Source organism: Diadema setosum, chromosome 18 (genome assembly GCF_964275005.1).
Source record: "Diadema setosum chromosome 18, eeDiaSeto1, whole genome shotgun sequence".
Classification (NCBI taxonomy): Eukaryota; Metazoa; Echinodermata; class Echinoidea; order Diadematoida; family Diadematidae; genus Diadema; species Diadema setosum.
In genome coordinates, this window is record NC_092702.1 from 14,199,281 (window position 1) to 14,223,452 (window position 24,172).

A 24,172-nucleotide genomic window follows, 5' to 3' on the forward strand; every position below is an offset into this window, starting at 1 on the left:
TTTAGACTGAGGTTCCTGAACTTGATGCACATTTTCAGGAAGTGCGTATTCGAGTTGACATGAAGAGGACACTTGGGAACCCCGGTACGCTTCCCCTCTTTAGATTGGATCTGTTTAGGTGGATTCCACGCTGCTGCATTTGAAGACTTGCTTCCTCTGTTTTGACTCATCTCACAGGTACTCGTCTTCTCTGGGAATGGTGACTTCGCCTTCTCTTGGAGAAGGAGCTGTCTATGTAGCCATTTGACCAAGCCTCCAAGGGAGTCACTGATATGCTCGTCTCTGACATCTCTGTAGTAGGCGATGCGATGTCCCTCAGGCATCTTTTGCTTGATCTGACTTAGCATGATTTTACTATTCAGCTCCCCAGAGAGGCCGATTGATTCGGCCTGCATCTCAAATACCTGCAAGGTTTGAACAAACCCAGTCATGGCACTTAGACTAATCTTGCCCTTGATTTCGTACGGCTTCAGGTTTTCCAAGTCACGAAGAAGACTGTCGACAACTCTGTCTTGGTCTCCGTACTTCTCATCAAGTACCTGCCAAGCCCTCTGCACATTAATGCAGCCCTTTATCATGTTTCGTTCACGAGCATTAATCATGGCTTGAGTGAGTTGGTAGAAACACTCTATCTCTGTGAGGTCAGCAGCACAATGTTGAAACAAGGTACGGAAACGCTGGTAGTCCTTGATATCACCGTTGAAAGTAGGAAATTTCATCTTCTGCATCTTAGGTGTGCAAGATGAATGTCGATGCATCGGAGAGGGCGGAGCTAAGGGAGCAATCGGTTCTGGACTTGTAGATCGGGGTTGCCATGACACAGTCTCGGCTTGCGGTGCCGGATCTTGAACAACAGATGGTGTAGAAGTTTGGGGAGTTGACGGCGTCACAGGCTGGGAGGTAGGCGGCTCACGGCAGCTTGCGGACCCAATGGACTTTCTCGCACGTACGATGGTCTCCACAAACCTACTCTCACACTCTCCCATCCAGGTCTCCTCTTCTTCGAATGTCGCTTCATCTGTTATATTTTCGACCAGCTCCGCATGCTTGCTTTCAACTTGTTTGAATTGACTTTCCGCCTTGGCTATGTATCCCTTTAAGGTGTCGACCTCACCAAAGGTGTCCTTTAATAGCCTGTCGATTGAGTTTAAGGTGCGTGTCAATCCCCCTTTGGTGTTTCTCCTGATCAACTTTAATTTCTCTACATCAGCCATGGTATGGTTCTGGAATCACAGCCTCTTGATGGTGAGTAAGTTGTTATAGCACGATAAATGTCAATAGTGCAAGTTGCATCCTGAATCCAATATATAAGAGTTGTTGAAGCTGTGATGGATTCGTATGCAATCTCTTCAGATGGACACGTTGTTGCAATAAAGAACAAAGAAATCCTCGGTTTAACGTGATGTGGGTTCTTTATTCTGTTACACAGCATGTATCGGCGATGTGTAACTGTGCATATACTGCAAACTTGCGCTTGCTAGTGTGATACGTAGTTATATATATATATATAACAACTGTGTTGGAATGAGTGGTTCCTTGGATTGTTGGACTTCGTCAGATTGTCCAAGAAAACCAAACTATAAGCAAACTGCTGTGGCCAACTGCTGAGCAAACTGCTGCTCTTGTGGAACGATTGACCGGAACTCTTTGCTAACAGTCTATAATTCAGACCCTAATTTTGAGACTCGTAGTATACTGTATCATTCCATGACATTGTATATCGAGTACAAGTAGATATTTGTATTGGCTATATATTCAACCCCTTAATCTATAATACAGATTGTAAAATATGCTTTAAGAGTCAAGCTCTCTATAAAATATGCTATAAGTGTCAAGCAATGTTTCTCTTAAAGGATACACAGGACTGCTTCCCTTTAAGAAAACACTAGCTGGCAGTGTTTCACGTAAAGACTATACGGGCAGTGTTTCCTTTTAAAACTACACTGGAAGTGTTTTACCTAAACAATGTACATGTGATGTTTCGCTATATGAATACACAGGCAATGTTTCCATCATGAAAAGACTACACAGGAAGTGTTTTCATTTAAGACTATCAGTATTTCCCTAGAACAATACACAGGTGGTATTTTCCTTTCGAAATATTATGCAGACAGTGTTTCCCTTTAAGAATACACGGTCGTGTTTCCCTTTAAAAATACACAGACAGTGTGTTCCCTCAAACACCAAGCTGTCAGTCCTTTTGAGTAAACACACTAACACGCACAGGCAGTGTTTCATTTACAGAATACACAGGGCGTGGTTCAGTTGCAGAAAACACAGATAGTTTAAAAAAAAAATAAAAAAATCATACCTCTGGAGTGGGTAAGGGTGGTGCCCCGGGACTGTGACTCAGCTCTCACACGGCTCTCCTGCATGGTCTCCGTGATGTTGACCATCAGATGCGGGGTCACCTGATGGAGCAGCAGGTAGCTGATGACATCTGGTCAGTCAAACGGTCAAGGATAATAATAATAATAATGTCTTATTTACCAAGGGTAGCCTCTTCAGCGCTGCCACTGCTCTACCAGAGGGCCCTGCCATTATTACTACCCTAGCATTGCCGGGTACCCATTAATACACCTGGGTCAATGGACTGAGAGAGAAATGGTCCATGTTGCTCTGACACTCTGACACCCACAGAGCCCTTTTCTTATTAACTCTTATTTGACCATTTGCATCTGACAGCATTCTGGATATCACATACCATATCTATCCTCATGAATAAAAAAAGAAGTTGAAGATGATAGGAAGATGAAGAAAAAGAAGAAACAGGAGAAGAAGATGATGCCAATGCATAAACTGGCATAAACACATCATAGGGCGGTGAGTTGGCTCAGTCGGTAGCGCGTCTGCCTCACGATCACGCGGCCCGGGTTCGAACCCGAGTCTGGACTGAGCAATGTTGTGTGTAAGCATACCGTCCTCTCTAGCAAGAGGCAAAACACCTGTCCCTCGGATAGGACATAAAATGGAGGTCCCGTGTATGAGAGAGTAACAACTCATGCACGTAAAAGATCCCACTTTATTCATTCATTGCAAAGAGCAGGGTGTTTAACCCGGTGAAGTGGTCCCATCTCACATCCAGCTGGACCCTATGGAAGACCAGCTTAACTTAGCTGAATATGGGCTATCCAGCCATCTTCTCAGATGGAAATGAACAAACAAACAAACACCATTCCTTTTTTTTCATCACAGGTCAACATATCAATTTCACATGAAGAGTTTTATTGCAAAACATGTTAATGTCACCTTGATATATTTGCAATCAAAGCTGCTAAAAAACGAAGAAAATAATAAGAAAATATGGGACACTTAACCATAACTTCAATAATAGTCCATATTAATATTGATATACCACTCTAGTTGTATTCCACATCAGTAACACCTGCAGTCATTATCACCCTATCAGCATCAGATCTGGATTTGATTTGATTTGATTTTATTGTTCCACATCTCAAACACAAGTAACATGATACAATCGATTGAACATAAGACAGGACAGAGCTTTGTAATTACAGATTAACTGGTCAGCGAACTATCATTTACTGCAAAGGATACGGGCCAGTCTGCTAATGGCCACACGGCCATTCCCACTGAAGTGCTCCAGGGCCTCTGTGAACATCCGGTGTCGGAGGCCCTCGTTGGCCAGTGGGGCTAGGGCGTCGACCGCCTCGTTGTACTCCCTCTCGCTCATGAAACCGAACTCACGGGTGGGGCGCTGCGACAGCTTCATCTCCACCTGGGATCAGTGATCACATGATGGCAAAGAGAATGGAACAAGGTATATGCAATTGCAGAAATCTATGTTTCATTTCATGGGGTAAGGGGCGGGGGAGGAGATTACCAGTATATAGAGTTACCCTATCATACAAAAGGCTGATTATTTGAACAATGTTTTTTGGGAATAAGACTCCTCTTTCAGTGTGGCACAACACTTGATTAAGATCTAAAAGTCATGCTCTTATAAAAACAACAACAACAACAACCAATAAACAAAACAAAAAACAAGCCAAAGAGAGCACACTGTGGATCAAAACAGCATTATCACTCTGGCACTGCATCACAAACACCACCCCCCCCCCCCCCCACACACACACATGTACAAACATGTACAACACGACTACTGATGCATGTTGGGGTGGGATATTCACAACCAACAAAGAAAGTAACCGAGTAAAGACTGTATTCTTGATATGGCTGTATATAACCATAGACCAGAAAATATGCCACTATCAGCCCATACTTCGTATCTGCCTACAACTTATTGGCAAAAACCTGCATAAGATCGAGTTTAACTAAGTGATGGGAAAGACAACAATAATGGTAAAAACTAAGTAAGATCATGATGAAGAATGTGGTGATACCACTACTTCTACTACTACCACTGCTACCACTACTACTACAACTACTACTTATAATACTGATAATGATAATAACAAATGATGATGATAATATAATTACAATGATGATGATGATGATGATGATTTTGATGATTATAATAATAATGATAATAATAATAATAATAATAATAACAACAACAACAATAAAATGAAGAAAAAGAAGAATAAAAACAGTAATCACAACTACTACAACAAAAACAGATGATGGACATCACAATATCTTTGACTCAGAAAGAGCCAAAGAGCCAAACAGAGTCACGGCTAAATCCATCTACTAGCATCTCTCCCTGAAATTGCTGGCTTGCCAAAGTACTCACATCCTGGAACCTAGGCTCCCTGTACTTGAGGATGATGTACATGAAGTACTCGAAGACGAGAGCCTTGGAAACTTTGTTCTCGCTGAATGACGTGTAACCAAGATGTAACTGGTCCACCTCATCCTCCTGCCCAATGTCAAGGTTAACAAAAAAAGCACATGTTTCTACTAGATGTCTCATATTGCCTTGCATCACTTCACAATTTTGTCACCTGCATCATCTAGTATTTTAGTACTACACAAACTGTTTCTACTGAGCAATAAAACATATTATGATGTAGGGAAGTAAAGTATTATAAGGTCAAGGAGAAGATCACATGCACAGTGTCTTATGATCCACTGATTAATGTGCTAAATCTCCCCAAAAGACAAGACTTCCAGCACACAGCGTATATCATTAACCGCTGTTTTTCTGCACATATCACCACGCATTGACCGCCTAAAACGGTGGGCTCCAGATGGATCACCTCACATTACATCTACACCTCGCATCAGTCACTATCCATTGTGTTTTTACAGAGGAAAATTTGAGGTGTTACTGCACGCCACCTCGCATCGACTCATATCACGTGGAATTATTATTGTTCAGAAGAAACACGCTCAAAGTAATAACCTAATGCTCTTCCTCTTATGTCTTTAGTAGACATGCTACAGATCACTTTTTTTTTTCTTTATACAACACTGAAAATATGAAGAACTGAAAAAGAAAAAAAGAAATGAAAATACAGATCGGTCCCAAGTTTTTGCATCAGTTACAAATTTTTCCCCCGTCACCTGCTTCTCATACATTCATTTTGCATTCATCAACTTTCTCAAATTAGTACTGCAGAGTCTTCTGGTCACTTTATACCCAAGTTAGATCTTGCTGACCAAGCCCAACATGAGCATATGAAGGGGTAAATATGAGACACTAATCATATCTACCCATGCAAATACTAGAGAAATTTTAGTATGATGTAATACAGCTATTGTCATATGCAAGTTGATAGCAGAAAGATTGTGAGTTAAATTGGCTTTTGACAGAATATGAGTACTAGTCGCTTTTTACAAGCATATGGGAAATAAGGAGAAAAGAACAGAGACGCTTTGTGTACTGACATTGAGCTATGAAGACCTCCCTCCCTTCAAAAAAGAAAGTGAAATTGAGTGTTTTAGACTAAGCACACTATCACTTCTGCTAACTGGCATCACTGCATAGCATAGTTATCTTACAATTGAGTGTGAGATATCATCAATTTAGAAGACAATAAAAACAAATATATGCAGTCAATGAAGTTAAAGGGGAGATATAGTTCCAGTTGAGATGGGGCTTTAGGTTTCCAACATGTTTGATGATGATTTTTTGAGATAGTGAGAAAACTCTTATGAAATATGAAAGAGCATATAATTCTAGAGGAATTCAAAGTTTATATGATGAAAATTGGTTTTGAAATGGCTGAGATATCCAAAACAAAGCTGCCTAATAAAAGGTAGTATGTATCTTTTATTAGGATTGCTTTGTTTTACTTTACTTTTGAACATCTCACCCATTTCAAAACCAATTTTCATCATATAAACTTTAAATTCCTCTTAGAATTGTATGCTCTTTAATTAGCATTTGATCGAGAGGTTTCTAAGTATCTCACAAAAAAGTTAAAAGCTAAATCCTCATCTCAACCAAAACTATACCATCCCTTTAATCATGGTTGATCACATAAGGATGGCAGTATCTATACTAAACATACCGTAAGGGCTGAAAAAAAAGGAATAGATCATTAAGGTGAATTTATCCCAAGCATAACTTACATTGAGGAAAGGGTAGACAGCGATAACGAAATACTTGAAGTCCTCCACCATCCTCCATTCCACCCGGTCGATGAGGTCGGTGATGATGAGGAGGTATCGGAAGACTGTGGCATCAAGGTTACCCACAAGGCAATGCGCAAAGATCTGGATGAGCTGTATAATTTTGAGGGTAAACAAATAAAAAACATCAAGATCTGGCTTGCAGTCTTCATGTGAATTACTGAAGCATATTTACTGCTGTATATCAGATTTCTGAAGCTTATCTGATGTGAGTCAAGTGTTCTGACTAGAATGAACCTCAAAAGTTCCACGGGGGTATCAAAGCATAACTAAAAGAATAAAACTGCAAAAACAAACAAACAAACAAATGAGCATTAACAAACAACAAGGTACTGGTGATACTGACATGACTCTTGATAACAATCAAATCAAACTCAAATCATTGTTAAACAAGAGATATAATTGACAAAAGGATATTGGCATTATCTGCACATCCTTAACAAAATTTCATTAATCTATTAATACCACTTGTTATTACTATAAAAAGGAACCAGCACTGTTTTATCTATGTGAGCCAAGTAATCTTCATAGTCTGTGTGACCGTGTAATGATATCACATATCACACATTTATTTTGGATTTGAAAGCTGTGCAACATCTTGCATGATATAGATGGCAGTGCCTGTGCCCACAGCAGTCATTACCTTGTGCCCAGGTGCATACTCAATGACGCCCTGAATGAAGTCATGCATGCACAGATAAGACACCTGTCTGATCAAGTAGCGCTCCTCAAAGTGGGCATAGAGGGCGTCCTGCAAAGAAAGAGCAAACAAATTATCATCAGTGTCAACTGTCTCAGATCCTGGACATGGTAAAGACATGCAATTTGAACCTTTGGTGACATTTTTTCTCATGATAAGGGAACTGGCTTGGAAGGGTTGCCAAATCAAGGCGTGATTGTTTAGCTTTTCACAAGTACTTTATTTCTGGGGAGTCATTTCCTCTTAAATGCAAAGTGTATATAGAGGAAAAGATAAAGATTAAGAAGGAGAGGGAGATAGATAGATAGAAAACTAGATAAATAGATAGGTAGATAGACAGATAGATTGACTGATTGATAGATAGATGGATAGATAGATAGATAGATAGATTAATAGATAGATGGATAGACAAACATATAGATAGATAGATAGATTGATATTTAGATAGATGGATAGATAGATAGATAGATAGATTAAGAGATAGATGGATAGACAAACATATAGATAGATAGATTGTTATTTAGATAGATGGATAGATAGATAGATTAATAGATAGATGGATAGACAACTATATAGATAGATAGATAGATAGATTGATATTTAGATAGATGGATAGATAGATGGATAGCTAGATAGATAGATTAATAGATAGATGGATAGACAAACATATAGATAGATAGATAGATTGATATTTAGATAGATGGATAGATGGATAGATAGATAGATTAATAGATAGATGGATAGACAACTATATAGATAGATAGATAGATAGATTGATATTTAGATAGATGGATAGATAGATGGATAGATAGATAGATAGATTAATAGATAGATGGATAGACAAACATATAGATAGATAGATAGATTGATATTTAGATAGATGGATAGATAGATAGATAGATAGATTAATAGATAGATGGATATACAAACATATAGATAGATAGATAGATTGATATTTAGATAGATGGATAGATAGATAGATTAAGAGATAGATGGATAGACAAACATATAGATAGATAGATTGTTATTTAGATAGATGGATAGATAGATAGATTAATAGATAGATGGATAGACAACTATATAGATAGATAGATAGATAGATTGATATTTAGATAGATGGATAGATAGATGGATAGATAGATAGATTAATAGATAGATGGATAGACAAACATATAGATAGATAGATAGATTGATATTTAGATAGATGGATAGATGGATAGATAGATAGATAGATTAATAGATAGATGGATAGACAACTATATAGATAGATAGATAGATTGATATTTAGATAGATGGATAGATAGATGGATAGATAGATAGATAGATTAATAGATAGATGGATAGACAAACATATAGATAGATAGATAGATTGATATTTAGATAGATGGATAGATAGATAGATAGACAGATAGATAGATTAATAGATAGATGGATAGACAAACATATAGATAGATAGATAGATAGATTGATATTTAGATAGATGGATAGATGGATAGATAGATAGATAGATTAATAGATGGATAGACAAACATATAGATAGATAGATAGATAGATTGATATTTAGATAGATGGATAGATAGATGGATAGATAGATAGATAGATTAATAGATAGATGGATAGACAAACATAGATAGATAGATAGATTGATATTTAGATAGATGGATAGATAGATAGATAGATAGATAGATTAATAGATAGATGGATAGACAAACATATAGATAGATAGATAGATAGATTGATATTTAGATAGATGGATAGATGGATAGATAGATAGATAGATTAATAGATAAATGGATAGACAAACATATAGATAGATAGATAGATTGATATTTAGATAGATGGATAGATGGATAGATAGATAGATAGATAGATAGATTAATTGATAGATGGATAGAAAAACATATAGATAGATGGATGAATATGTAAATAGATACTGTAAAACCAGAAATGTTCATGTGCATGTACCTTTCGCTAATCTTGTGAGGAGCCTAGATTTGCAAAAGTAAAATTCAAGCGAAAGTCTTTGCCTACACAATTGAATTGAATGCTCGCGGCATTCACAAAAGTTTTGTGCCATCAAAAAGTTTGTCAGCTCCATTCACAAAACTTTCATGTTGTGAGTGTTTCTTGTTTTACAGTAGACTGATTGATTAATTGATAAATAAGACAGACTAATAAATGCATAGAATGGGAGAGACAGACATAGAGATATAAATCAACAGACAGACAGACAGATAGATAGATAGATAGATAGATAGATAGAGATCGATAGATAGATAGATAGAGATAGATAGATAGATAGATAGAGATAGATAGATAGATAGATAGAAATAGATAGATAGATAGAGATAGATAGATAGATAGAAAGATAGATAGATAGATAGAAAGATAGATAGATATAGATAGATAGAAAGATAGAAAGAGATAGATAGATAGATAGAAAGATAGATAGATAGACAGAGATAGATAGATAGATATATAGATAGAGATAGATAGAGATAGATAGATAGATAGATAGACAGATAGAGATAGATAGATAGATAGAGACAGATAGATAGATAGACAGATATAGATAGATAGATAGATAGATAGATAGATAGAGATAGATAGATAGATAGATAGAAAGATAGATAGATAGATAGATAGAGATAGATAGATAGATAGATAGATAGATAGAGATAGATAGATAGATAGATAGATAGATAGATAGATAGATAGAGATAGATAGATAGATAGAAAGATAGATAGATAGATAGAAAGATAGATAGATATAGATAGATAGAAAGATAGAAAGAGATAGATAGATAGATAGAAAGATAGATAGATAGACAGAGATAGATAGATAGATATATAGATAGAGATAGATAGAGATAGATAGATAGATAGATAGACAGATAGAGATAGATAGATAGATAGAGACAGATAGATAGATAGACAGATATAGATAGATAGATAGATAGATAGATAGATAGATAGATAGAGATAGATAGATAGATAGAAAGATAGATAGATAGATAGAGATAGATAGATAGATAGATAGATAGATAGATAGAGATAGATAGATAGATAGATAGATAGATAGATAGAGATAGATAGATAGAAAGAGAGAGAGACAGACAAAGATAGAAAAATGAAGAGATACTAGTGTCTGTAATGTTTAGAGGAAGGGGCCATGGGGGAGAAAGAAGGAGAGAGAAAGAGACGACCTACATTAGGTGGTGATTTGATACAGAGGATGCCACTCACGACCTCAATATAGCGCACAAGACAAATTGTAGTCATAAAGTGAAAGTAGGTGAAAGTGACTGACCACATCATCACTTTGTACCACTTTCATTTTCATTTTCATGGATGTGACAAACTGGAGACATTTAAACACTGAAAGTAATGGAATATCATCATAGCTCTAAAGCATGACTTACACAAATTACCTCAAAGATAGATCAGCGTACATTACCTCCCTTCCTTACAAAGCGTGGCCTACCTGGCAGAAGGGCCCTAGGGCCTGTGGACACTAAAAATCACACAAAAAAAAATGATGATTACATCATATGAAAGAGCTTAAAAAAACTCTGTCAAATTACGCCATAAATAAAAATTTGATGTTGGGATGAAATTCCATGCAAAGGCCCTTTTGCTAGGCAGGCAACAAAAAAAAAAAGAAAAAAAGAAGGACCTTACACTAACATAATACCCAAGCTACAAGTGAAGTAATAGCATCTTACCAGGATAGAGACCATTGGAGCGGGTGGTACCGTTTCATCTTGCCACAGGACATATCCAAAGAACTGCGAGATGATGGACAGGACCCGTCTCTGTTGATGGATTGACAGACCAACAAGGTGGGCACAGCGTTAACAAGGAGAAAAAGTCATTCTTATTTGTTTGATGGATAGCCCTACATCGACGTAAATTAGCACTGATCAATCAGTATTAGAGTAATAGCCACGAAGCAATAGATCATGGGCATATGTACATACTCAGGCTGGATTCCAACCAACTTGATGTAAGAATTCATTAATTTGGGAGTCATTCATAGTCATGCACATTATCAAAAATGCAAAATGTGCAATTGCAAAATGGCATTACGGCATGAAAATCAATAAATTTTCACCCCCACTGAAAAACCCTAGCCCGCACATATATGATATATTCATACACACATAATATATGTGCAGAAGTATTTTAAGGTTTCAAGACAAATGGACAAAAAAGAAAAGGAAGAAAATAAATTACACAGCTGCTACGCTTTATTTAGCAGTGGCATTGTAATGTATGTAGTATGACAAGCAAATGAGTGACTTATTTCCATTCAGAAACGGATTAGTCTTTGGTGGTCGACCGTACTGTAAGCTTGAAGCCCGCCCTCATGATGACTATTTATCTAACTACCTTCTCCAGGGGTCTTGGGATGTGTCGTGTCTGCTGTGTCCTCTCCTTGAAGTCATCCCAGAGCATGGTGAATGGCTTCTCCTGCCAGGGCAGAAATATGGTGCACTCATTGCGTGAATAAGTCACATAAGTTTTCCTTTTTGGCAGCTCAAATAAAGCTACAGTAGTGTGATTTGCAAAGTATTCAGTATGTTGAGTGTAGCACATATGGTTAGATGTTTATAGTAACACCATGCACTACAGTTCTTAACTCTAAAAGGGCCGGGGGTGGGGGTTGAATCAACCCCCTTCGATATTTTCCGCGACCATTCTGCCGCGCAATTTTTTTTTTGTACTGCGCCGCTCGCTGACTTGCACATCTTATGACACCATTTTCGCGAAAATCGGACATACCGTTATGATGCTGCAGGACCTTTTATACATGCTTGTCAGACTGAAAATGGCTCAAAAATGTGATTTTGTGTACAAAGTCCAGGCAAATAGAATTTTCTCATTATTCAAACGATATGATTATTTTCTCTTTCAATGGCTGAAATAAATTAATTGAAGCATAATAATGCTTAAAATAGGTTCTGTAATAAATTTTGTAGAAAGAACAAAAAAAAAGGTCGAAAAACAAGGAAATAAATAAGAAATTCAAAAACAATAGAATACATAAGAAATTAATTTTGATACCAGATTTTTTTTCAAGTATATTGTTAGGAATGCTACAAGGAATAATGTCACCAAAAATTAGGATACCATTAGCTTTATTTTCTGAATTAGTGTAAAATTTATGATTTCACACATATTAATTAATATAAAATATAAAAAATGGAAAAAAAAATCAATTTTTTCTTTTATAGTTTGGTAATTTACGCAACAAGTAATGTATGTGCCAATTTTCAGGACGATTGCGCAATCAATGGCCAAGATCTCGGGGGGGGGGGGGGGGGGGGGTTGAATCAACTCTCCCCCGACCACAGAACAAGCCAAAAAGCGCGGCCTGGTTAGGGTTAAAAGGACTGTATAGAGATGAAAGGGATAGAGACACTATATACCCAGTAGTATAGTTCTTAAAAAGGACTGTATAGAGACAAAAGAGGATAGGTACAAGTGGACAGAATAGTATACTCTCTACTCATTCACCCCCTTCCATCTCTAAATAGTAAAGGACTATGCCACATGGCTTTACAGCAAAAATCCAGAGACTCCAACTCTCCCGTTTTTGACGGGAGATCTCCCGCCGAAAACCCATTTTTGCAAAATCTCCCGTTCTCCCGCTTAAGATTTCATTTCTCCCGCCCTGGCTCTTTGTCTCCCGTTGGAAAGGATTTCTTACTTATTTCTATCGTGTGTTGAAGAAAATAAACCTTAAATAGCACCAGAGAGCATCTGGAACCCTAGGAACTTCGCGCTTCGCACCCATCAACTTGGAGTCTCCCGTTTGCTAGGGGTTTCAGGCGGGAGAATCTCCAGATCAGAAGGTGCTTTGGGTTGGAGTCTCTGAAAATCTATATCGGGCTACAGTGGAATGGGTCTGTGTGCAACTAGTTTGCAGTGGTACAGTTAAATGGTATCCCATTTGTGTGGACGACGACTGTATAGAGTAAACCATCATCATGCTTTTAAGATAGTCAGCGTCCCAGCTGTGTATGAGGATGTTTTCACCATGCACACCTATTCATGGTAAAACTGACTGCATTGATATCATGTTATAGAAGACAGTTTGAATCATACTGTTATAAGTCATTCATACAGTATTTGTTATGTGGAAACACAATGAAAACTGAAATTGCTAGCACTATCACTATTGCATTTATTTCTGTTGTACATGGCTGCTTATCCAACTAAATAAGAACAAGATGATTATATTTGTTGTTGTTGTTTTTTCTTAGTAAAAGACAACCCAACTCCTTCTTTATGCTTTGGCGACAGATCCCCTCTTTGAGCTTTAGAGTTAAATTTTGTATTAAGATCATCACTGTTTAGTTTTGTTTAATTTTGTCAGGATACTGAAATATCATATTTCTTCTAAATCATATGAATATCTTGTCAAATGTGCTTAATACAAATACTTACTCAATTGTATATCAACATGAAAAACACAATGAAGTTATGTACTTTGATGAATTAAGACCCATCAATCAATCTATTTCTTGATTACTAATGGGCACAAAGATCACACTTAAGTATCTACAAACCTGATGTTCATGAGCAGATGCTTCCTCTTTCTCCTCCTCCTCCTCCTCCTCATCTTCCTCATCCTCATGTTCATCATCCCCTTCAGCCTCCTGCTTCTCGGTTTGTTTCTCTTCCTCTGCTTCAGCCTTCTCTGCCATCGACACTTCGGGTCTCCCCGGGCGCTCGTCTACCTCCGTGGTGGCCACGCTTTCCTCCGGTCCCTGGCTTGGTCTTCGTCTGGACTTCCTGGCGCCACTCACCTCCCTAGAATCTCCCACATCAGATGGTGCCGCACCCTTCTTAGCACCCTTCGGAGGGTGGGGCTTGCGGTACCTGAGAAGGAGACGAAGAAGGAAAAAAGGTGCACTGTTCATATACGTACAAACAAATTTAGTCCTCATATGCTCATAATGAACTCATGACAAAATAGTATGCCTTAGCTGTCCAGATGCCAAGAAAATCATCAAAAGTTTAAAACTATTAAAAAAAGAAGCATTCAGCATTACATCGTAAAAAACTGTTCAGACATGGAGGTGAGTGGGCTCCCATTCTTCTCCTTTAACCTGCTGAGGATGAGCTGACTTTGCTATAACACACATTACATTCTCTAAAGACACCAGCCCGAGTATATAGGACTCAGGACTAGTGTTCAACAGGTTAAAAGCCAGCCCAAATCAATAACTCTCTGCTGAAGTTGACCTAACCTTGCTGGTATACAAATAATACACATCAGTGAGGGCATTAGTATGAACTACCCACACATGATGCCTTTGGATCAGTCTAAAATGCCTGAGGTGACAGCTGAAGGTGTTTTGAATGTTTCAAAGGTACTGTGTGTGCCAGATGTCTGAACGAAATGATGTGTATTATTTGGTTTATTAAATGATGAAGCAGACAATTAAATGAAAGAAAGATATTATTCAGAGGGGTAAAGGTTCAGGTGTGAGTTTCTTCAATTTAATTGTCTCCCTCTACAAACTAAATTTGTTAACATCACAACTGCTGATCCGTAAATTAGCAAACATGTTGAAAAAAAGGAACCAGTGGGACTCAAACCTGTCATCTACTGCTTTCCGGGCAGCGACACTACCACCAGGCTGTCCCTGGTTGTTGGCAGTGGCACGATGAACATGGAACAAATACCCAAGCTCCAAAATTCCGACATTAGTATGTTAAGTAGTCCAAGGAGGACAAGGCATATTAGATGAAAGAAAGATAATTGTTGTTTAATAAATTGCCCTCATCTCAAAATCCACGTTACTAGACCTATATCTAGCTTCAATAAAACAATGAAATCTTTTACAGTCATCATCATGATGTGAAAATTACCATTTATTGTACTTGACGCATTATGCAAAATGAATGCCTGTTCACACGTACATTCTGAACCAGTAGATATTTTCATTCTACTTCTTTTCCCAGTTTAACTTTACCGATGTACCACAATTCTTGGACAAGGCAACATGCAAATGGCTAGGATCCTCTGAACTCCACAACCTCCCTCCTCCCACACACACATCCACACACAAACACATACATTTTTTCATTTTTTTTTTTAAACTTTTAGCATTAACGCTAAGAGCTAGAGTACAGAGAGGCATGCTGTTCTGGTTCTGGGATTTGGGCACCTGCTTATGAATGATCACATCCCTCTCCTATTATTGCCCCAGGTATAACTTCTTTAATCTTTTCATATCAAAAGGCAAGACTTTCCTGCACTAAAGCATGCGCGTTTCGGAAAAGCGGAAAGATAAAATCACCTCAAATCTTTTTCAGTCATTTAAGCCACCTGAAAACCTTACTTTGGCATGTGAAATGAGTTATGTGTCTGTGATGCAAATATCATTGATGTGAGCAGAATTTGTTCTGCATTCATGGTCCACATTTCCATATCCTCTTGGTTGGAAAAGAATGTTGTATTGACAAAAAGATTCCAAGCTTAAGAGGAAATTAACATCCACACTCACCCTCAAATTTGAAAAAAAATACAGTGCTTCAGTGTATTATCTTCGTGTTTTGTTTTAAAGCAACTTAGAATATTTATGACATCAACAGCAGAGTAACTGATGGTTTTTTTTCATGGAATGTCGTTCCTACCACCAAGCAATGGCAATATGAGTAAAGATACTGTGTACAACTTTGCTTGATCAATTTTGGGCTATGACTCCTAAAAGTACGTATTTAGTCCTTTCTTATTGTTGCTGTTGCTGTTGTTGAGTCTCATTTGAGGTTACCCCATGTCAAATATTCCCGAGTGCAACAACTAGTTTTGTGTGGACATTTGGTAAGGAGGACACCACTTACTCCTTTTCCTTTCGTTCAGCCTGGATCCGTACCCTGGGGCGGGAAAGCTTGATGTGGGTGCAGTGATGAGGCAGAATGATGATCTTCTCACTGCTCACTTTGTGAGGACAAATGACCGTCTGGCAAAGGACAAAAAAAAAAAAAAAAAAAAAAAAAAAAGAAATGAAGAAGAAGATCTACAGGAATCTAATGTCAATGGGAGGGTGGGGGGGGGGGGGGAAGGGAATACAATCCATTCTTAACCCTTTTCATACCACATTCATGTATGCCATCATAATTTAGCCATCCATGGATACCGCATCAGACCTGTCTCCAACCACCTGTCTGCAATGACCACATATTCATGTTTCCTTTAGTGGTTGGTGTACACAGACTTGATTTTATCTATATATAAGATATACTGTATGTATGAACTGTAAAACGAGGAATATTCGTGTGTATTTTAATTTCGCGAGCAGCAACATTCACGAAATTAAAATGCATGTAAAAGAACTTGCTTACACAATATGCATTGGATGCCAGTGGTAAGTCGTGAAAATTTCATGCTGCGAGAAAGGCCATCGGCTCCAATTTGCAAAATTTTCATGCCACAAAATGTTTTACAGTATACATTTATATTATATCATAGCGCATACATATATCTCTGTCTATCTGTTATTGTCTCTTCATTTCTATGCTTGCATGGTGGTATGAATGCATGCATGCCTATGCAATTTCAATTTCAAACAGTGGATGTTGCGATGTAATAGACATAAAATTATTATTAGCAGGTGACAAGACTCAGACACACACACTCTCTAGCTCTCTGTGTGTCTGTGTATCTATCTGCTAATCTATCTATCTACCTACACAGTCATTCATCTATCCATCTATGTATTAATTTATAATTCATCCATCTATGTATAAATTCATCCATCTATGTATTAATTTATAATTCATCCATCTATGTATTAATTTATAATTCATCCATCTATTTACAAATCAATGCATCTATCCACCTATCTATATATCTATTGCTCTATCTGCCAGTATGTATTTATCTACTGCTCCTTGGAACCACTGGTCAGCACCTTCAGCTCTTACCTTTTCACCACAGCTGGCACAGAACTTTGCATCCTTGAGCTCATGGAAGGTCTTCTTCTGGTTGGTGGAGGTGTAGACCATGATGGAGTACTTGCTGAGAATGGCCTCCTGTGGGATGAAGGGGTCCATCTCGCTGGCCAACAGGTCCATGTTCTCAAAGCTGTCCCCCGGCACGGACATGGTGGACTCTTTAGCATTGCGGTAGTGATGAACAGGAGGTGGGCATGATGTGAATGGAGCAAATTGATTCATTTCAACTCAGCTGATTGTGAGGTCATAAGCACGTTGACATATAACAAATCAGAGGAGGCTGTCAAGACAGGCTAATTAGGGTCATTCTGATTGGGAAAAATCGCGAAGTGAAACTTCGCAAAATTACGAGTATCCATTCACACTGCAGCGAAATTTTGCAAAGTTACGCACCCGAGGAGTAGTTGCCAAAATTATGCATCACACTACGCCAACGGCGTAAATCCGTACTGAGGAGTGGGGGGGATGGTCACCATCACCACGATTACAAGCCCATAACCGGACCGGCGCAGCCTTGGGGGGTGGGGGGGGGGGGGAGTGGGGGGAGAAGCTTGGTGCCCCCCCCCCCCACACGCACACTTTACAGGGATCGGATGTCCCACTCTTTTGCATGAAATATAAAGTGAGGGGAAAGTGGCAGCAAAAATATGTATGAAGACTTTTTGTTCTTGTTGTTGCTTTTTTTTTTGCTTGTCAGATGACTTGCGGCGGAAAATCAGACCTTAAAAGTATGAAGACATTTTTTGTTTTTGAAATATCTGTGAGAGAGAGCGGAGCGACCGGGTTAACGGGGGGAGGGTGTGTATGGGGGGGGGGGGTGTCCCTCTCCCACACGAGGAAGATTTTGCATTTTCAGACCTGAAATTCAGCGATCTGGTGCACACTTTTGGTGAAATTTTTGTTTGTTTTTTCTTTAAAAAAACAATAGAAAATGAAATATTCACAATATATTATTGAATGACTAAATCGTGGTATTTCAGCTCTTGCTCCGCCTGTGCGACATCACTGCGAAGGCCTACTAAATAGTGGGGCCTATCACCGGCGTAGACAGGATTGGGGGAGCGGTTATGAGATCGTGAGGGAGCGAAGCAAGCGAGGGGGGGGGGGAGGGTATGGTAGGGGGGTTTCTCCCTCCCACGGTGAAATCTTTTTACATTGAAAATTTTGACATTTTACAGTCCCATAACTGCTGTTTGTAGCTATATTCTTCGCTTTGGAAATTAAGGTGGGGGGGGGCACACCGTGCGCAACTGCTGTCAATCACTGGCAGAAACATCAGGAGAATGGCATAGCGATTAAATGCGAGCGAGCGGAGCGAGCGAGCTTGAAAATTTTGACATAGGCCCTAATGCTTTTACATGCTAAAAACTGCCGTTTGTAGCTATACTTCTTCGCTTAATTGGAAATCAAGGGGGGCCACACCGGGCGCAACTGTTGTCAATCACTGGCAGCAACATCAGGAGAATGGTATAGCGATTAAATGCGAGCGAGCGAAGCGAGTGAGCTTGAAAATTTTGACATTTTACAGTCCAAAAACTGCCGTTTGTGGCTGTATTTTTTTGCTTTGGAAATTAAGGGGGGCGCACCGGGCGCAATTACTGGCAGTTACTGGCAGCAACATCAGGAGAATGGCATAACGATTGAATACGAGCGAACGAAGCGAGTGAGCTTGAAAATTGTGACTTTTTACAGTCCCAAAACTGTCGTTTGTAGCTATATTTTTCGCTTTGGAAATTAAGGGGGGCGCACCGGGCACAACTGCTGGCAATTACTGGCAGCATGCAACATCAGGAGAATGGCATAACGATTAAATGAAAGCGAGCGAGTTTGAAAATTTTGACATTTTACAGTCCCCATACTGTCGTTTGTGGCTGTATTTTTTCGCTTTGGAAATCAAGGGGGGGGGGGGGACACACCGGGCGCAACTGTCGGCAATTACTGGCAGTAACATCAGGAGAATGGCATAACGATTAAATGCGAGCGAGCGAAGCGAGTGAGCTTGAAAATTGTGATATTTTACAGTCCCAAAAACTGTCCTTTGTGGCTGTATTTTTTCGCTTTGGAAATTAAGGGGGGCGCACCGGGCGAAAATTGCCGGCAGTTACTGGCAGCAACATCAGGAGAATGGCATAATGAATAAACAATGCTAGCGAGCGAAGCGAGCGAGATTGAAAATTTTGACATTTTACAGTCCCCCAAACTGTCGTTTGTGGCTGTGTTTTTTTCGCCGGGCGAAAACTACTGGCAATTACTAGCAGCAACATCAGGAGAATGGCATAATGATTAAATGCGAGCGAGCAAAGCGAGCGAGCTTGAAAATTTTGACATTTTACAGTCCCAAAACTGCCGTTTGTAGCTATATTTTTCGCTTTGGGAATTAAGGGGGGCGCATCGGGCAAAAACTGCTGGCAATTACTAGCTGCAACATCAGGAGAATGGCATAATGATTATAATGCGAGCGAGCGAAGCGAACGAGCTTCAAAATTTTGACATTTTACAGTCCAAAAACTGCCGTTTGTAGCTATATTTTTCGCTTTGGAAATTAAGGGGCCGGGGCGCACCGGGCGCAACTGCTGCCATTCACTGGCAGCAGCATCAGGAGAATGGCATAGCGATTAAATGCGAGCGAGCGGAGCGAGCGAGCTTTAAAATTTTGACATTTTACACTCCAAACACTGCCGTTTGTAGCTATATTTTTCGCTTTTGTTTGTCCCACTTTTATGGGGGAACCATCCCCCCCCCCCCCATCGACGCCTCTGCATATGAGGGTGCTTTTGTTAAGTGAAAGATCTGCTGCACACTCTTTGATAAATTAGGGAAATATACGTCAATCTCAAAAGTGTACAAAGTCTATCGAAAGGGATCCTGTATAGCGGAGCTTTTGCATGTTTATGATTGCAATACAACGATCTGGTGCGTAGTTCTGGCGATATTTGGACAATTTTCCATTAAGAAAGATCGAGATTTGTCCTCATCTCGGGAATTGCTTGGGGATAAATGATTTGTCTGCCTAAACACTTCCGTATGGGCGGGGCAAATGCCCCTTTGCCCCCCCCCCCCCGAGATAGATTCGACGCCCCTGATCTTCCCTGGGTATGCTCATAGATGTATCCTGAGTCACCAGTCACTGTCGTTTCTCAGGAATGATTCAGGAAATGGAGGGGGTTCAATTATGGCAATATAGTTTTTGTTATTGTTTGTTTGTTTGTTTGTTTGTTTTCGTACATATCTTGCAGATGGTCCCCAGTTACTCGCGTCATAGCATGTTTACATATAGGCCTATACTATTTGACGTTGTCAACGTCTGAGCCATACCTTACAGTGTATGTCGATGTTACTTTCTTCGCGAGCGAGCGAAGCGAGCGAGCGCTTGAGAAAATTATGTATACATTTTCCTACAAGATAGAATGATACTGTTCAGCTCTGTTACCTGTCTGAAGGCCGGCGTACAAACGTCATGCAATATGCCAAAATTGATACAATCACATTACTGCTTCCTCCATTTTTTTTTCAAAATTCAGGGGGGGATGATTGTACAGGCCATCCCCCCCTCCTCCATTTCAGGGGGGGATATATCCCCCCCATCCCCCCCGGGATTTACGCCCATGCACTACGCATGTGCCAGTTATGATCCCAGTATACAGTTCGGTTTGGCACAGGTTTGACTCAGATAACTTGTGACGACAATGAATGGAAGAAAGATGTGTGTGCACGTAGAAGTATAGTATCGATATGATGCATGTACATGAATATATGTGGCCTATACAGTATGTCCCCAAAAAAATTACAACAGGGCCCTCCGCAATGATATCTTTAAAAAGATTGCATCAATCTAAATACAAATTCAGGGTATGAAACTGTTACTCATTGCCCACATCTTTTATTTACCACTCGTGGGATGGATAACCCTTTAAGCAAACTGTTGTTTTTCGAAGGGGTCCAACCAAAGTAAACACAACATAACAATACACAAAACATTCAGTACGGGAGAGTAGTAAAAAAAATACAACAAACAAAAAGAAATGACTAAACAAGAAATACACAAATTTAACTGAAACAGTAAACAAATAACAATAAATGCAAGGTACATGTAATTCAAAGAACTCAAACAATATAGAGTAAAAAAAAAAAATCAGAGGTATATTAGGGAGAAAAAAAAGAAGAAAAAAATAGATACATTGTAGATAACAAACAATACCCAGTCAAGTACATTTCCTTATTCAAAGGAACTTAAAGGACAAGTTCACCTTCATAAACATAAGGATTGAGAGAATGCAGCAATATTAGTAGAACACATGAGTGAAAGTTTGAGGAAAATTGGACAATCGATGCAAAAGTTATGAATTTTTAAACTTTTTGTGTTGGAACCGCTGGATGAGGAGACTACTAAGGCTTGTGATGTCATATGAGTACAACAGTATAAAGAAAATGTAAAGAAAATTCAACATATTTTCACTTTTTTTGCATTATAAAAGAACACTTGACTTGCCTCTTTCTAAAGGCAGTGGGAATAATATTACCCATAACATATGTCAGTAACGAGTCAAGGGAATGTGTACTTTTTTCAAAAGATTAAATTTTGTGAAATTCTCTTTATATTTTCCTTATATTGTTGTACGCATGTGACATCATACACTGCAGTAGTCTTCTCATCCAGCGGTGACTGCACAAAAAATTCAAAAATTCATAACTTTTGAACGGATTGTCCGATTTTCCTCAAACTTTCAATGATGTGTTCTACAAATATTGCTACATTCTCTCAATCCTTATGTTTATGAAGGTGAACTTGTCCTTTAAACATTATAATCAGTCAGCATTTCAGAAAAAATCTAAGATATTATTAGGAGTTGTCTTTGCCTTTGTAGCATCTATTCAGGGCGGCATTACTGAAGCCTAGATCTAATCTAGTCAAGTTAGTGGTAAGACAGCTTTTTGTGGCAAAGAGCTTTATCAATTTTGTCAGTGGTGTGTGTGTGTGATTTTGACTGAGCTAGGACCCAGCAGAATTCACGCAATGAATGTAAATGACATTGTATACATGGCTGATTTGACGGTTCAGCTAAATTTTTGACCGCTATAGGCAGGTAGATATTCACCAAGGGATACAAAATGAGTGGCTGCTGGCCGCATTAGGCAGGTGGCTGCTATATAAAGGGTCTACAATACAGTAATTTCGTCCGGGGGATTTTTGAGTGGCCGCTATAAGCACGTGGCCACTATAGAGAGGTGGCCGCTATAGAGAGGTGGCCGCTAAGACAGGTTTGACTGTAGTTGTATTTTGGGGAACGGATGAAATTTGTGTCATTTTAATCTGTTTTCCTCACTATGTGTTTAAAACTAAGCAGTTTTAAGGCTACATCTTTTAATATTTGACTGTAATCACGCGCCATCACTTTTTTCGTCGCGCAATTCCCGCAGAGCTCGCGGTGCTGTGATTCCAACACCTAGTGCTGGTGATCAATAATTTTGATCGGTATCACCTCATTAATCTGACCGTCGGTGTTGGAGGTCGATTTAACGCTGTTATTTGGTGGCTAGCACGAGCAGTAGCACTAGCACCGAACTTGAAATCACCCAAAGTGCGGAGGTCACATGACAAACTTCACAATTTCTCTAGAGTGAGCATTCACGCTACATTTTGTGGCAGCAAACTTTGCTCGGAGAGCAAAATTTTGCATGTTGGCTTGCGATTTTCCTGGTGAAGTTTCGGGGGCATGTTGTCAAGTTGCCTAGCAACTTTCACCCAAATTTCGCAGAATTTCTAAATTCGCAACCTCTCACTGGCAATGTGAACGACACTAATACTTTGTAACAATCAACAGGCAAATCTTTTCTTCTTATGTTAAACCAGCTATACTGGCAACATGCATGCTGATCACCGCATGAAGTGATCCTCTTCCAGCAATATGTAAAAGTAACATTGCATTGCATATGGGACAAAAACCCTGATGCAAGCAAATTAGCAAGCTTTATTTCCCCTTTACATGACAAAACAAGCAAACAAATTAAAAAAAAGAAGTGCAGTTGCTTTGTTGTGGTAGGTTACAGGTGATTCAGGGAGTACTTCTTGTTAATTGTATAATGAAGACACAGTGTTTTCTGACATGGGAACATTAGATACAGTTGTATGTATTAATGTATTTTCTTTTACAAGCACACTTGACATTGTTTTGCGATCACTGGATCTTTACAGATGGGAGGTAAACATAGGGGAACCTGATTAAACCCCCAAAACAAAGACACAAATGACAAACTCTCAGTCCAATGCAGAATGTTTCATTTGGAAGAGAGCTGAAAAACAAAAAGCATTACTCCTACCTTTGCCACTCATCCTGGAGTGCTTGCCGTGCTGGCCCGCCGAGTGGTTGCTGCTGCCCCCGGCACTGTGCACATTGGTTCCCGTCGACCTGAACATAACCCGGCTGGGGGGCTTGGGGGCACCACGCGCTGTCTTATCCATCTCATCAAGCTGGGTCTCCACGTAGTCCTTGTGAAGCCGGATCATTTCCAGCTCATTGTTGAGGGCCTCAATGGTCTGCTGGAATCGTTCCTGCATCCCCGCCAGCTATGAAATGTGCACGTAGGATGTGATCGAGGCATGAGGGGTTCAAGCAGTTTCATTGAAACAAGGCTACAAAGGCTAAAGATGTCACTGCACTCTTCTTTTTCTCTTCTTTTTCTTTTTCTTTCTCTAATCATGAACAGCCCACAACTTGCACTGGCTGCTCTCTCCAAAGTGAGATTAAGAACTGAGCATTTACAAACTTTTACAAGGTTATCATTTAATGACAATAGTTGAAATGGCCAATCTAAATCTGCTTATATACATTGGGAAAAAGAACTCTGTGGGTTAATTCACTTGGAGTTCCCGTTGTCTGTCAATGCTATTTGTTCATACATGCATACATTACTATACAGGCTGTTATTTTCACATACAGA

At 39.2% G+C, this 24,172-nt stretch overlaps 1 protein-coding gene across 1 annotated transcript in view; it reads right to left on the reverse strand.

Moving 5' to 3' along the window:
• The window catches only part of LOC140241658 (uncharacterized), a 56,304-nt gene that overhangs the window by 20,830 nt on the left and 11,302 nt on the right, over positions 1–24,172 (reverse strand). Inside the window, exons 8-18 of the mRNA XM_072321400.1 lie at positions 23,552–23,798; positions 17,204–17,391; positions 16,121–16,239; positions 13,837–14,149; positions 11,654–11,734; positions 10,987–11,076; positions 7,205–7,312; positions 6,502–6,654; positions 4,718–4,843; positions 3,559–3,739; positions 2,312–2,440 (exon numbers count right to left, since the gene is read on the reverse strand). Coding sequence (XP_072177501.1) covers positions 2,312–2,440; positions 3,559–3,739; positions 4,718–4,843; positions 6,502–6,654; positions 7,205–7,312; positions 10,987–11,076; positions 11,654–11,734; positions 13,837–14,149; positions 16,121–16,239; positions 17,204–17,391; positions 23,552–23,798 — 1,735 coding nt within the window. The remainder of the gene's footprint in view (positions 1–2,311; positions 2,441–3,558; positions 3,740–4,717; positions 4,844–6,501; positions 6,655–7,204; positions 7,313–10,986; positions 11,077–11,653; positions 11,735–13,836; positions 14,150–16,120; positions 16,240–17,203; positions 17,392–23,551; positions 23,799–24,172) is intronic.